The sequence below is a fragment of the Myotis myotis genome, unplaced genomic scaffold, assembly GCF_014108235.1.
Source record: "Myotis myotis isolate mMyoMyo1 unplaced genomic scaffold, mMyoMyo1.p scaffold_m19_p_9, whole genome shotgun sequence".
Lineage (NCBI taxonomy): Eukaryota > Metazoa > Chordata > Mammalia > Chiroptera > Vespertilionidae > Myotis > Myotis myotis.
Genome location: NW_023416401.1, coordinates 64,127,543 through 64,143,091, shown reverse-complemented (window position 1 = coordinate 64,143,091; position 15,549 = coordinate 64,127,543). Strand labels below are relative to the sequence as shown.

At 39.4% G+C, this 15,549-nt stretch overlaps 1 protein-coding gene across 7 annotated transcripts in view; it reads right to left on the bottom strand.

The window, feature by feature from the left end:
- The window catches only part of ATRN (attractin), a 157,240-nt gene that overhangs the window by 93,866 nt on the left and 47,825 nt on the right, over positions 1-15,549 (bottom strand). For all 7 annotated transcript variants that reach the window (XR_004970097.1, XM_036323422.1, XM_036323417.1 and 4 more), the window contains 6 exons: positions 14,648-14,816; positions 9,745-9,835; positions 8,379-8,622; positions 7,057-7,240; positions 6,259-6,413; positions 229-313 (listed from right to left, as the gene is read on the bottom strand). Coding sequence is in view for 6 of the 7 variants with exons in the window: in XM_036323422.1 (XP_036179315.1) it covers positions 229-313; positions 6,259-6,413; positions 7,057-7,240; positions 8,379-8,622; positions 9,745-9,835; positions 14,648-14,816 (928 nt within the window). In the remaining variant the exon portion in view is untranslated. The remainder of the gene's footprint in view (positions 1-228; positions 314-6,258; positions 6,414-7,056; positions 7,241-8,378; positions 8,623-9,744; positions 9,836-14,647; positions 14,817-15,549) is intronic.

Sequence of the window (15,549 nt, the reverse complement as noted above, 5' to 3'; positions counted from 1 at the left end):
AGGGACCCGCCCTCACCCACCCCCACCCCCCGTGCACAAATTTTTGTGCACCGGGCCTCTAGTTTTAAATATAAATCAAGAAATTCATGCCTACATAATCCTGTGAAAAACGAACAAGGTGGGAAAATGCTGAGAATAATATGCAAACCTAATTCCATTTCTTCGTATTTTACTTCATTTTCATTTTAAACCCAAGAGAAAAGGAGCAAGCACTTCTTTTCCAATTACCTGTTGTGTAGGACTGCTGAGTGGCCAAATCTGTTGACATCATGGTGCAGATCAGGTCTGGGAAGCACTGACCAGCGGTCACAAGCTAGGAGCAAGAAAACACATTTCAAATGAGACTGCCATTCATCATCAATAGGAACTGGCATTTTCTCTGGGAAGAAGACTGTACAAAAACAATCACATAAAATGTTTCTCTTGCTTTTTCTGAGTCATACCTTCTTTACTGAGGTAAAATGCAGCAGCAGCAGAATAGCAAGGTATGGAAGAAAGGCAGGACCACATGGCAATTCTAATTAGCGAATCCAACATCCCTGACACCCACACCACTCACTCTGTTGCCTATCAATTTCACTCACTAGAATGTTTTTTAACTTAAGCAAATTTTTCAGAACTTATGTAAGTAAAACATATGGGTTCCATAATTATTTTCCACTCTATATTGACTTGCCCAAACAGTAGCTAAAATAGGAAAATACAGGTGGAAAATGAAAACTTAAAAAAAAATTCAAACTTTCTTTAAATTTTTAAAAGTCCTTTTGTAAAGTCCTGGCTGGTATTGCTCAATAGGTTGGCGCACGTCCTGTCCACCAAAAGGTAGTGGGTTCAATTCTTGGTCAGGGCACATACCTGGGTTGTGGGTTCAATGATCCCCGGTCAGGGCAGGTACAGGAGGTAATTGATCAATGTTTCTCTCTCACATCAATATTTCTCTCTCTCTCCCTTCCTCTCTCTAAAATCAATAAAAAATATATTCTCAGGTGAGAAAAATAAAATGAAATAAAATAAAAGTCCTTCCATAGATCTCTTAGATCTACTAATTTTCCTTTGTTCTGATCCATGCTATCAACTTTTCTTGCTGGTAAACCACACCAAACTCACACATACTGTCTGCTTCTGAAATACTTAGACATTCACACTCACTAAGCAAAGGTTCTTCTACTCAATCTAGACATTTATTCAACCTTGACAACAACAGCTTTCATTTCCTTCTCCTACCAGCCCAGACTCTGTGTTCTTCCTCACATGGAGAACAGAGGCTTCCTGTCTACCCACCTTGCTTTCTTCCCTAAAACCACAGTGTGGCAAAGACCCTTTCTTCTTAGTGCACTGGCTTTCATCACAGCATTTAAATATGCCCAAACCCTGACCAGTGCAGCTCAGTTGGTTGATTGGTGTCCTGTGTACTGAGGGGCTACAGATTCAATTCCTGGTATGGGCATGTGGGAGGCCACCGGTAGATGTTACCCTCTCACATCAATGTTTCTCTCTCCATCACCCATTCCCTTCCTCTCTCTCTAAAATCAATAATAAAAAGATATTTTTTAAAAAATTAAAAATAAATAAAGATGCCCAAGAAGGTACTCAACTCTCCCCTTCTACCCCTCACAGATAATTTTTTTAAAATTAAAATAGTCAGCCGAAACCGGTTTGGCTCAGTGGATAGAGCGTTGGCCTGCGGACTGAAGGGTCCCAGGTTCGATTCCGGTCAAGGGCATGTACCTGGGTTGCGGGCATATCCCCAGTGGGAGATGTGCAGGAGGCAGCTGATCGATGTTTCTCTCTCATCAATGTTTCTAACTCTCTATCTCTCTCCCTTCCTCTCTGTAAAAAATCAATAAAATATATTTTAAAAAAAATTAAAATAGTCAATATTCACTGTGTAGATCTCACCTTATGTTATTTTTTAGCCTCCTGCAATCTGGATTACTCATCCATGTCTAAAGAATCTATCTATATATATAAAAGTCTAAGTGACCGAGCAACCAAATGACCAGTCAACTGGTCACTATGATGCGCACTGACCACCAGGGGGGCAGACACTCAGCGCAGGAGCTGCCTCCAGGTGGTCAATGCACTCCCACAGCAAGAATGCTGCTCAGCTCACCGATGGGCGCCAGACGCAGGGCTCATGGCTGGCCGCAGCAGCCCAGAGACCTCAGTGGAGCAGCAGTGAGCCTACTGAGCACCGGCAGCAGGCCCAGCGGGGCCTGGATGAGCAGGAGCAGAAGGCAGGAGCGGCAGGTGGCGTTGGACTGCCAGTTTCAGCCCAATCTCTGCAGGCTACGCCGAGGGACCCCATCGGTGCATAAATCCACGCAGTGGGCCTCTAGTAATAAATAACCTCTGTTGCTAAATCTGAAAGACTCCCCAGGACTTATTTTAATCCCTCTGCAGCCATTGGTAACAGCTCCCTCACAGGATGCCAATCATGCCGCACTTTCCTCCTACTCCTCTGACATGCTTTCCCAGTCTGCATTGCTGTTTCTGACTTCTTTTTTTTTTTTTTTAAATATATTTTTATTGATTAAGATATTACATATGTGTCCTTGTCCCCACGTTACCCTCTACCCCCCCCCCAGCTCATGCCCTCACCCCCCCCCCCCCGTTGTCCGTGTCCATTGGTTAGGCCTATATGCCTGCATGTAAGTCCTTTGGTTGATCTTTCCCCCTTATCCCCACCCTCCCCTACCCTCCCTCCAAAGCCCGACAGTCCAATCAATGCCTCTCCGTCTCTGGATCAGTCCTTGTTCATCAGTTTATGTTGTTCATTATATTCCACAAATGAGTGAGATCATGTGGTGTTTATCCGCTCTCCAGTTCCATCCATGCTGTGGCAAATGGTAAGAGTTCCTTTTTCTTCTTCCTCTTCTTAAAGAATACCTTTCAGCATTTCATATAATGCTGGTTTGGTGGTGATGAACTCCTTTAGCTTTTTCTTATCCGTGAAGCTCTTTCTCTGACCTTCTATTCTGAATGATAGCTTTGCTGGATAAAGTAATCTTGGTTGCATGTTCATGCTATTCATCACTTTGAATATTTCTTGCCACTCCCTTCTGGCCTGCATGGTTTCTGTTGAGAAATCAGCTGACAGTCGTATGGGTACTCCCTTGTAGGTAACTGACTGTCTTTCTCTTGCTGCTTTTAAGATTCTCTCTTTGTCTTTTGCTCTTGGCATTTTAATTATGATGTGTCTTGGTGTGGTCCTCTTTGGATTCCTTTTGCTTGGGGTTCTCTGCGCTTCCTGGACTTGGAAGTCTATTTCTTTCACCAGGTGGGGGAAGTTTTCTGTCATTATTTCTTCAAATAGGTTTTTAATATCTTGCCCTCTCTCTTCTTCTGGCACCCCTATAATTCTGATGTTGGTACGCTTGAAGTTGTCCCAGAGGCTCCTTACACTATCTTCATATTTTTGGAATCTCTTTTCTTTTTTCTTTTTCAGTTGGGTATTTTTTGTTTCTTTGTATTTCAAATCTTTGACTTGATTTTTGGGATCCTCTTGTCTGCTGTTGGATCTCCGTAGATTATTCTTTATTTCAGTCAGTGTATGCTTAATTTCTAGTTGGTCCTTTTTCATGTCCTCCATGGTCTCACTATACTTATTGAGGGACTCATTAAATTTATCGGCGGTTTCCATAAAATTCTTGAAAAACCTTATAAACGTGGCCTTGAACTCTATATCCAGTCGTTTGCTTTCCTCCATTTCTGCCATTTGTGACCTGTTTCTTTGTCTCCGCATTTTGGCTGCTTCCCTGTGTTGATAGAGTGGCTTTGTGTGCTAGGTGTCCTGTAGGGCCCAGTGGCTCAGCCTCCCCAGTTACCTGAGGTGGACACTCTTGGTGCACCCCCTCGTGGGCTTTGTGCACAGTCTTGTTGTAGCTATGCCTTGGTTGTTGTAGGATCACTGGGAGGAATTGACCTCCAGGGCAATTGGCAGCGAGAATCAGCTGTGTCTGCAGTGGGAGAACTTCTGTGCTGGAGACACCCTTCTGGGGCCAGACTTGCTTCAGTGGGGCTTTGGTGCTCACTGAGACTGCACCCTGAGTGTGTCCCTTATGGATCTGAGGAGTTGTGATCTGGGTGGTCCCCCTCTGACCACTGGGTACAGTGGCTCTTGGATCTAAGGAGGTGCTAATTTAGCCTCTGCCTGAGGTTACACAGCAGGAACTACGAAGAGAACTGCAGATTCCCCTTCCTTTTTTTTGGAGTTTGGAAGTGCCCTGATGATGCTCAGCTGTGTAGCAATGCAAGCCGCTGTGGGGCCTTGGGCCTTCTCTTGGAAGCTCTGGGTCTATCTGGCCCGGCTGCGGTTAGGTAATTACAGGTTGCAAATGGCCGGGGCATTCATATGCAAAAGCCTCTGCCGCAGCCTGGGCGGGGCGGGGTCTCAAGGAATCAAAGGGCGGAGAAAGCAGCTATGGCGGAGCCTCAGCCCCGCCCTAAGGAGTCGCGAGTCCCAGTGTCCCGGCAATGGCTGCAAGCACCCCTGAGGGAAAGCCGCTCTCAAGCTCGCCCGCTGCCAGACAGTCCAGTTTCTCCCCGTATGAGTCCTGGGTCCCCAGAGACTTCCCGGAACCGGATTTCAGAGCCGTCGGGAGCTTGTGTCTCCCTCCAGATTCAAAAAGACAGCCGCGTCCTCAGGTGCCAGACCCTTTCGCGCGTGCGAGCCCCCGTACCTCTGCACTCCACCTCCGCAGCTCCTCCCGCTCGCAGTGTGCTTTTCTTTCCTTCTAGTTGTAGAATTTACACTCAGCCAGCCCTCCTGTAGTTCTGGATGATGTCCACCTTGTGTTTTTGATGCATTTATCGATTGTTGTGGGAAGCAGCAATTTCCCGGTGTTTATCTATGCCGCCATCTTAGTTTCTCTCCTGTTTCTGACTTCTTTATCCATCTATCTGTCCTCTGGCTCTTTGCTCATCCCTGATGACATATGTCCCCTGTAGAATTTTATCCTGGAGCGTCCCACTAATCTCAGCATTGCTCCAATCCCAGAGTCATCTCCAGCTGAACCTTCTCCCAAACTCATCTTACTCACCTTCTCCCAGACCCCGTCAGGTACTTCTATTTCCAGCCTTGTAAAAAGCACCATCTACCCTGGCTCACACTAGATACCTGGGAATCAAGATGCTTTCATCTCTCTCAAAATACACCCCAGGTAATCCTCAAGTTCCCAGGAGTTCTCAAAACCATCTATTTCTTTATCCTCATTGCCACTTTTACAGCCTTAGTTCAAACCCTCAAAACTTTAGCCTTAGAACTTCCATCTTGCCCCTTCCCAACTATTCATTACATGCCACAAAGAGATCTTCCTAAAACACAAATACGATTCTGTCACCTCCTCTGTAAGATTCTTCAAAAAGCCTAAACTCCTCATCATGACATCACAGGTCTTTCAAGATCTGACCAGAGTCTGAAAGCTGCTTGGGTCTCTAGTTCAGTTGAAGTCATTCCTCTCCTATATGCAGCTATAATACAGCCAAAACTATTTACAGGCCTCAAGTATGGCATGGTCCCTTTTTGCCTCCACCTGAGAAGTCCACCTAATTCACTTAGCTGATTTTCCAGTGTTCCTCAGGACCTAGCCGAAAGGGCCCCTTCTCAAAAAGGCTTTCCCCAACTATAACCCCTTCCCCTCTATGTTAGGAATGTTCATAGGTACTCTCATACATTCATCTTAGAGCAAGTAACACCCTGAACTGCAATTATATTGTATACTCAGTTCTCTACCTCCCACGCTATGAGGCCAAGGGCAATGTAGAAGCTCAGTGGCTGGGTCAGAAACGAACATCCAATGATGATATTTATACAAAAGAATGGCTAGCATTTATTCTGCATGAATAAATACTGCCCTCTTCTGGAATAATGTATTACCACACTAGAATTTTTAAAAGAATGTGAAATTGGTATCCAGGGAACCAACTTAACACAATGCTGGTGGTCAACAACTACATGACACTACATCTTGTAGCACAGAGAGACCAGTTATCCCAACCCATCCTCAAAAATTAACATTCAACTAATTAAAGGAGTAATTTCAAAAAGAATTTAATATAGAAGTCATGTTTTTTAATAGATGTAACATTACTCAAATTAACATAAAAATACTGTTCAGGCCTCTTTCAAATGGCCTGACCATTTTTTTGTTTGTTTTGGCCTGACCATTTTTAACTAGCAATATTTTCCATTTCCTTTAAAATGTTACTTATAGACAAAAAAGAATCTTGAAGATAAAGAATTTTGGGGAAACTTACCAATGTCATAAGCCATGAAATCTGAAGAAAAGCATTTGGCGCCATGGCTCATGGATGTGTCATTGTGTGTGTTTCCTCCAAACACCAGCATGGTTCCACTCACTATCACAGCTGTGTGCAAGTAACGGAAAAATCGGCTGTCCTTAAGAATGGTCCTTTTGAGATTTAAAAATAATAAATACAAGTTTAGTTTTTTACAATACTTATCACCTATTCACTAATGCAAACATAACCTTTTGTTTGTTAGTTTTTTGTTAATCCTCACCCAAAGATATTTTTGCCATTGATTTTTAGAGACAGTGAAAAGGAAGTGGTACTGAGTGTCTGAAAATTGAAAACCATTCAAAAAATACCAAGCATTTTCTTGATCAACCTACTATAAGATTATAGAATAATGCAACAAAATAAGTACTAGCTACTTTATTACCTTCTGCTTATTTCCCCAATTTCCTTGTAACACATAAGAGAATTACCTGCTAGGCCTAAAGAAGAAAACACAGCACACTGCGCTAACTGGTTTAGCTCAGTGGATAGAGCATTGGCCTGCGGACTGAAGGGTCCTGGGCTTGATTCCAGTCAAGGGCACATGCCTGGATTGCGGGCTCGATCCCCAGTAGGGGGCGAGCAAGAGGCAGCCGATCAATGACTCTCTCTCATCATTGATGTTTCTATCTCTCTCTCCCTCTCCCTTCCTCTCTGAAATCAATAAAAATATGTTTTAAAAAAACATATAGCACATTTTCCCAGAAATTGTCAGAATTCACACCTTAAAACGAAAGCTCAAGAAAAAGCACCTACCACATCTGAGTGTCCACATCGTATCTGTAGAGATCATCTGCAAGCCGGTATTTATTGGCGCTGAAAGCCTTGTAGCCTCCATGAACATAGACTGCTCTGGTCCTGTGGTCATAGACACTGCTATGGCCATAACCCCCTTGGACAAGGGCACCCTGGGTATGTAATATACTCCACGTATTCTTATCTGAAATTGGAAAACAGTTAAAGGCAAATGTTACAGGCTCCTCTTCTCTAGTACTTAAAACTACCAAATAGCTTAGGACAGTGGTCGGCAAACTCATTAGTCAACAGAGCCAAATATCAACAGCACGATTGAAATTCCTTTTGAGAGCCAAATTTTTTAAACTTAAACTATATAGGTAGGTACATTGTTATTAACTTAATTAGGGTACTCCTAAGCTGGCCTTTGCTAAAAACGTCCTCAATCTGATTGAGGTACGTTCGCTGAGGTCGACCCCTTCCAACTCTCCCATCCACACTCGTCTTGTATGCTTGTTTCATCTCCTTTCCGAAAACCGACTTCTGCGCATGGGCCATGAAGTTTCAATCACACTGTACCTGCGCGCCCGCACATGATATTTTGTGGAAGAGCCACACTCAAGGGGCCAAAGAGCCACGTGTGGCTCACAAGCCGTGGTTTGCCAACCACTGGCTTAGGACAAGAGAAGAGATTCTGGGAGACCTGATACATATAATTTTTTTATCATTTTATTTTTAAAGGAAGGCCACATAAAACTAATAAAGTCAGGTGCCAAACTTCAATTTGTTAAATGTTTTAATGTTCTAATACGCCATACTGGAAAAGAATTACATTAAATTTAAGAGTCAGAGTCCCCTCAATTGAACACTTAATTCCCCATGTCAATACACAGATATACTTTATGGGTCTGCTTTCTCAAAATATAAATTATAGCTGGTACTCCTATTCCATCATAACAGATAAAATAAAATTTAACCAAAGGAAAGATTTTTATAATAAGAGGAAATAACACTCGCCTAAACTAATCTCTAAAGAGCTAACCAAATATGTTTTTTCTTCAGAATGTATTGTTTTGAATCATTTTTATTAATTTATTTATTTTATTTTCAGTTCCTAAAGCATTTAGTCCCGTCTTTGACTCTGTGCCCAATTGACAGTAACAAATATACTGTACACTACATAGCAGCACCATAATCTGAATTTCACTAGTAATACATCGATGTTAACTGCATTTCAAGATAAAGTACTAGGCCAAGGTTAGGTTGAATCTTGTTAAAAAGCCATAATAATTGAAGTTTTAAATTTGACATTTAAAAAAAAATCACTGGAAAAATATACCTACCCAAGTCATATTCCTGTACATTGCTTATATAACCATAGAGAGGGCAGTGCCCGAAGATGACCAGCATGACCACCCGGCCCGTCTTCAGTGTGACGATGTGTGCTGAGTGCCCAACCACTGCATACTGCTCCTTGGCTTTCGGAGCCAACAACACCCACGATTCATTGTGAATATGAAACACCCTCAGCTCATTGGTCACATTCCCCGTTGAATCAATTTTCCCTCCGTACATGTAAATTTTATCCTGGGGGGAAAATGCGAACAAAATTCTAAAAACATCGAAAGGATTAAATCTGAGAACAGAAAAAGAGCAGTTCAAAACCTCAATATTATTCTGAGCTTAAAAAGTATTAGTGAAATGCCGCTTTCAGTGAATGTCTAGGAAAAAGATGGCAAAAGAAACAAAATGAAATAAATCGTATTCTATATCTCTAATTTGCCACTTTTCTTGGACTTTCTCAAGCAAAACCTTTTATGGTGATAAAATGACTGGAAAAATAAAGTTGAAAAGTTTCCTCATCCTACCATAAACCACAAAAACAAGGAAATGAAAATGATTACTTAGTTATATTGCAATGTGGCTATTCTTGGCTAACTTTGCTAATATAAGAAACATAAACACTAATCAGCATTATATTAATTTTTAACCATCTGGTACCACAATCATAATATCCTAGTACAATTTTAATCCATTGAAATTTCTCGTGTTAAATTTGTGTCAGCTTTAACTTCCACTTGTATATTAGCCAATTATAAACCCCTCCAGCCCTACCCAGTCTGGCTCAGTGGATAGATCTTAGGCCTGTGGACTGAAGGGTCCCAGGTTTGATTCCAGGCAAGGGCATATGCCCGGGTTGCAGGCTCTATCCCCAATAGGGGGTGTGCAGGAGGCAGCTGATCAATGATTCTCTCTCATCACTGATGTTCCTATCTCTCCCTCTCTTTCTCCCTTCCTCTCTGAAATCAATAAAAACATATTTTAATATACTAGTATATATATAAACCTTTCCAAATAGAAAGTTTTCCCCCAGTTAAAAAAACGGCACTGAAGTCAAAATCATAGAGACGAAAAAGCAGAATGGTACTTATCAGGGGGTAGGGGAGGAAGAAATGAGGACTTAAGTGTTTAATGGGCATAAGTTTCAATTTTCTTAGATGAAGATGGTTGTACATTATGAATGTATTTAATAACACTGAAATTTATACTTAAAAATGGCAAAGATGATAAATTTTATGTGATATGTATTTTACCACAACCAAAAGGTTAGGGGGGAAAACAACATTAAATAGCTTTTCAACCACATAATATGAAAAAGTCACTATGGAAGAGTTGAGTTTCTAGCTCAGTAGAGTGGAGACATTTTACCTTGTATAATGCTAAGGAATGGCCATATCTAATAACCACATTGTTCACAGAACGGTTCAGTGCAAGCCACTCCCTAGAAGCAAGGTCATACCTACAAAACAAACAGATCATATTTTCACTCAAATGACAGAACAGAATATCTTGTATTCTTTTATTTGTGATAGAATCTAGCTTGGAGATGCTCATTACATCTGACATGCATATGAATAGGCACCTGGGTGAACAAACCTCCTATCTGAGCCTACTATGCATATGAGAACTCAGGAAGGAGGGCTGGTCTGCATAGCCCTGGGACAAGAACGAAAGAAATCTATTGGAAGTTTCTAATGATTCCTGAAAACCTCTTCTACACACAGTCTAAATAACTTGAAGATGGCATTATACTCAAGGAACTTAAACTTTTATTACCATAACCCATCTTTTATTTAATCATGTGAAATTAAAGATAGGTACTCAAAGGGGAATGATCTATCTATATATATAAAACCCTAAGCAACCAGTTGACTGGTTACTATGACGCGCACTGACCACCAGGGGGCAGACGCTCAACACAGGAACTGACTGACCCCTGGTGGTCAGTGCACTCCCACAGCGGGAGCGCCGCTCAGCTGACCAACGGGTCAATAGGCACCAGACGCGGGGCTCACCTCTCCCGCCTCCATGGCAGTGCTACTGAGTGGCAGCAGAAGGTGGACCGCTTCACGCACTACTATACCCCTCAGGGGATGTAAGACTGCCGGTTTTGGCCCGCCGAAACTGGCAGTCCGACATCCCGAGGGGTCCCTATTGCGAGAGGGCACAGGCCAAGCTGAGGGACACCACCAGTACACAAATCCATGTACCGGGCCTCTAGTAATTAAATAAGAGAAAATTCCTAACTACCTTTTCTTTACCTAATTGATTTTTTAAATTCGTATTTTAAGAAAGCTATATCATTATAGTATTTCAATTATAGTATGAATACATTTTATACCAAAAAACTACCAAAAAGATAAATCATCTATACTCATGCTTTATAGCTTAGTCACATTCAATATCTTAGAATAGTCACTTTTAGTTTGTCTTCGAGAAAAATACCACTCTACTGGTTTTTATTAAAATCACAATATTCATTATGAAGAATGTAACCAATAGCCCTGGCTGGGTTGCTCAGTTGGTTAAAGCATCATCCCAATATGCCAAGGCTGATGGTTCAATCCCCAGTCAAAAATCTATCTTCCTTCCTCCTTCCTTCTTTCCTTCCTTCCTGCCTTCCTTCCTCTCTCCCTCCCTCCCTCCTTTCCTTTCTCTTTCTTTTCTTTCCTTCCTTCATTCTCTCCCTCCCTCTGCCCCTACCTCTCTCAATCCTTCCCTTCCTCTCCTTCCTGTTTCTCTAAAATCAATAAATAAAAATTTGAAAAAGGTGTAACAAATGCAAAAATATAGAGTTAAAATCTTAAAAAATGACCCCACATTTAATCACCTAAAAATCAATATCATTAACATTAAGTAAACATCATTCCAGACATTTTTGTATGCATATATACAGATAGAAGAATCGAGTAACAATATATATTTATAGAAAGGAGATCATGCTATGGATGATATGTTTAATAAATACTATTAATTTTAATATAATTTAATAGAAAAAAATCAAAGGGAAAAACAAATGCTATTGTTACACGTTAAAAGTTTATTTTTTGTAAGTTTCCCTAAGTAATTCAAGTTTTTAAAATTATACAAACCATTATTATATGTAAACAATTACCCTTTGAGAAAGCATGGAGGGACCTGACAGTATTATGCTAAGTGAAATAAGCCAGAGAACGACAAGTATCACATGATCTCACTTACACAGTATGTGGATTTTAATGAACAAAAAAAACCTGACGAGCAAAATAGAGCCAGAGACACTGAAGCATGCAACAAACTAATGTATTTCAGAAGGAAGCGGGTAGTGGATAGACATTAACCAAATAACTTACATGCATATATGCATAACCCATGAACACAGACAATAGTGTAGTGAAGGTCTGGAGAGGAGATGGGTGTGGGGTGGAGGAAAGAAATAAATGGGAGGAAAAAAGGGACATCTGAAATACTTTCAGCAATAAAGATAAAGTTTTAAAAAAGAAAGTTTTATCACAAAATAATAACAAAAAAGGAAACAAATATCCACCAATAGAAAATAGATTAATAAATTATAGTATATCTATGTAATAGAATAATTATACAGAATCAAAAATAAATATACTTAAGCAACCTATTATCAACATAACTCTCAAAACAATGTAAAGCTAAAAAGGCAAACTACAGAATACTATTTCTATAAAGACTAAAAACAGAAACTTTATTAATTCTAAAATATGTTTATATATCAAGTATAAAAATATGTATGTGAACAAATGACACCACAAAATCAGGGTACTAATTGTCTCTGGGATTTTGGAAGGGTATGCAGGGGTCTTTAACTATATTAGCAATGTTTTACTTCCTAACCTGGGTGGTAAATGCATTAATATTCTTTATTTTCCTCTAAACCTTTCCTTTTGTCCTAAGTATTATATACATGATCTGAAACAAATATAAATGGTGACAGTTATTAAATATGAAAAGTACATAAATACCACCTATAATTTTATGTATTGTTTGAATATTTTACAATTTTTAAGTACATGAAAAATTTAGAGGTTGAATTCACTTTAATTTTTAAGTTACATACAATTTAATTTTGGACAAGATCCACTCACTCCCTATTTGGAAAGTTGAAAACAGCACTCACAGTTCCTCCCATTTCTTCTCCCAATTTTTGTTATATAATTTTTACATTATCCAGGTTATAACATTCATATTCCATTCTCTAACTATAATTCAACAGTTATTTAGTACTAGGTCTATATTTTAGCTTGATCAATCTCTTTACAGTCCTCTTACCACAACTTCTCTTTCTTGAATCTTTAATTTTTCATTGGCTGCATTTCACTGTCAAGTAGCCTTTTTCTAGTTGAGCTCATATGTATTCCTTTCTCTAAATTCTTTCATGTTTAAGAAGAGTATCTTCTTGCTAGCTTTACAGCTGAATGACACCTTAGCTGGGCATAATATTCTCGAGCCATCCATTCTTTCCTTCAGAAATCTGCAGATACTGCTCCCTTGAATGCTGGTATTAAATGTTACTATGAAGAAGTCAGAGGCAAGTCTGTGGTTTACTTTTCTGCTTAGAAGCCTAGAAGTCTCAGTCATTCTCATTTGCTCTCCCTGGCTGTCTCCCGCTTCTCACCCTCCCTTTCTTTCCCTATGTGTCTTACTGTCACTATATAAAAAAAAACCAAAACCCACATTATTATACTTTAGGTAAAAATAACTCAAAACTATCCAGAAAAATGGTTTTACAAAACTGATTGCATAACACTGCAAGACTTTTGTGGAGTTCTGACCATGCAAGGTGTTTTCTGAGAAGGACTACTGTGGCTTCTGTAAATACATTTACACCTACTATTCAAGCCAGTGGACTCATTGCTCCCCTTTGCTTACTCATGCACAGATACTGATACATACAAGTTTTGCAGCTATCGGTGGTTTAGTTCTACCCATCTGCATAGATCAAGCATGTCAAACTCGCGAGGCCACAACAAATATTTTTGGGGCCCAGCCAATATAAGTGTGTAAGAAACATTTTAATAAAAATTTCGTAACTTAATTTTTACAATATCCTGTTATACATAACTATTAATAATGAACTCCAATGTTCGCTAATGACTGATGACTATAATCGTGTTGCATTAATTTCCCTTATGTGCCTTACGCACAGGCGCACCATTTCTCTCCACTAATACTGGTAGCGAATATTTTAGCAGCTGATTGCCACATCACTAGTTTTGGACTGACTTGTTTGGTGTGCGCAACAGGAAATATTTTGAGTTTGGAGAACAAGAAATATAGGTTTATTTGTGTTACGCTCATTAATTTGTGCAGTTATTCAGTGTCTGGTAAATTAATGTTCAAGAAAATATTAATTTTTATTAAGATGTTCTATTATTTTATGTTAATGATTACTCATTTATTTCAGCCGTTTATATTCAACATGTCTCTATAGAAATAAACCTACGTTTCTATGAAAATTGAAGCTTCTGTCTTTCTGCAGCCCACATAAACTTAAACCTTGCTTATTTGGCCCATGTTAGCCTTTGAATTTGACATGCTTGATGTAGATGCATACCTCTAACCAAGTCTTGTTATCAATGTAACCCATGTGTTTTTGCATGTTTCCTAGTTGTTCTGCGTATTTAATGATACATTTTGGGGGAAATCATAAACTATGCCACCACTGCCATATTCCCAGAACCCCTTAAAGAACAGATGCTAGTTTTTTACAACCTTCATTAATAGAAAATGCCTAGAAAACACTGCAAGGGCACAAAATCAGCAGTGAGTTAAGCACTGATAAATTTCTCCCAAAAGTCAATCTCCATAGCTAATTCCACCATGACAATATATATCCTGCTTTCAGGATAAGTGGCATGAGACCAGTAAAAAGACCTTGAAGGCTGGGAAGTACTACACAGTGGCCTAATTTCCACTGGTAAACTATAAATTCAAACCATTTGATCTACAGATATGTTTTTAATTAAATGAAGAGATAAAGTAATCCCCTATTAAAAAGAACCTACTATATGTACCTAAAGCAAAGCACGAGATACAATATCTGGAGAAGATGAATTATTGCTTATTATAATAAATTCTTTGTGGCTCCCAATTTCAAAAACTAAGGATATGTCAAAAAAGTCTGGGATACTACTACCAAAATATTAAGAGATTTTCCACCAGATAATAGAATTACTGATGATTTCTTTTCCTTTTGTTTATTTTATAAATTTTTAAAATGGAAAATTAATTTTTTTGCAAAAGTGTTAAAACAACTTACGCTAGAACCATGCTGTAATCTGAGTGGTTAAACATATATCCTCCAACAATCCACATTGTATTTCCATTGACCACAGCTTTGTGAGAGGCTCTGGGGAGCCTTGGGTTAGAATATTCCTCTTGAGTCCAAAATGACTGGTTAGCTGGTACAGGAATTGAACATCCAGGACCTAAGAAAACATAATAAATTAGCTTCACAAAATGCAGCTTTAAAATTACTGCATTTCAAGTTTTAATCTACTAAATGTAACAGATATCTAAAGAATACTCAGTCTTGCCCTTTAGCGTCTAGATATCAGACAAATCACTTCAATTTGTGCTTTTCATTTACTCAAAGCTAGAGACCAACAGTATCTCTCATAAAATTCAACATCACATACTTTTTAATGATGACCTGACCATATACAGGTTAAGATTTTTTAGTAATAAAATACTTGCTTCAACAGCCCTTGGAGGAAAGAGGACAAAGGGATTATTAGTGCAAATGGAAAAAAAAACAAAACTTTAGGGCTAAAATGTAAAGACTAGTCCCAGGTATAATAGTACAAACTTCCCATTTCCTAGAAAATCAAGAAGCTCCATTCTTGGAACGTTTGGCTTCTGCTGCTCCATCAGTTATTTACCTCCTTGATTTCGCCAAATTGAACAAATAAGGCATTTATAAAAGCACATTTCCTTTCACAATAAAAGTGGTCTGACGAAGGGATAAATGTATAAAGAAAATCACTAAATTAGTATCAGCTAAAGCTTCTTTAATAATTTTTATCTACAGATACATCCATTAGCTGACTACTTTAGACTTTTACTATATATTGAAAGTTTCTGATGAGACATTATTATTGTCCCATCCCCCAGCTTGGTTCTCTGCTATGTCGTCTTATGGCTGAGACCAAGTTCTCCAAC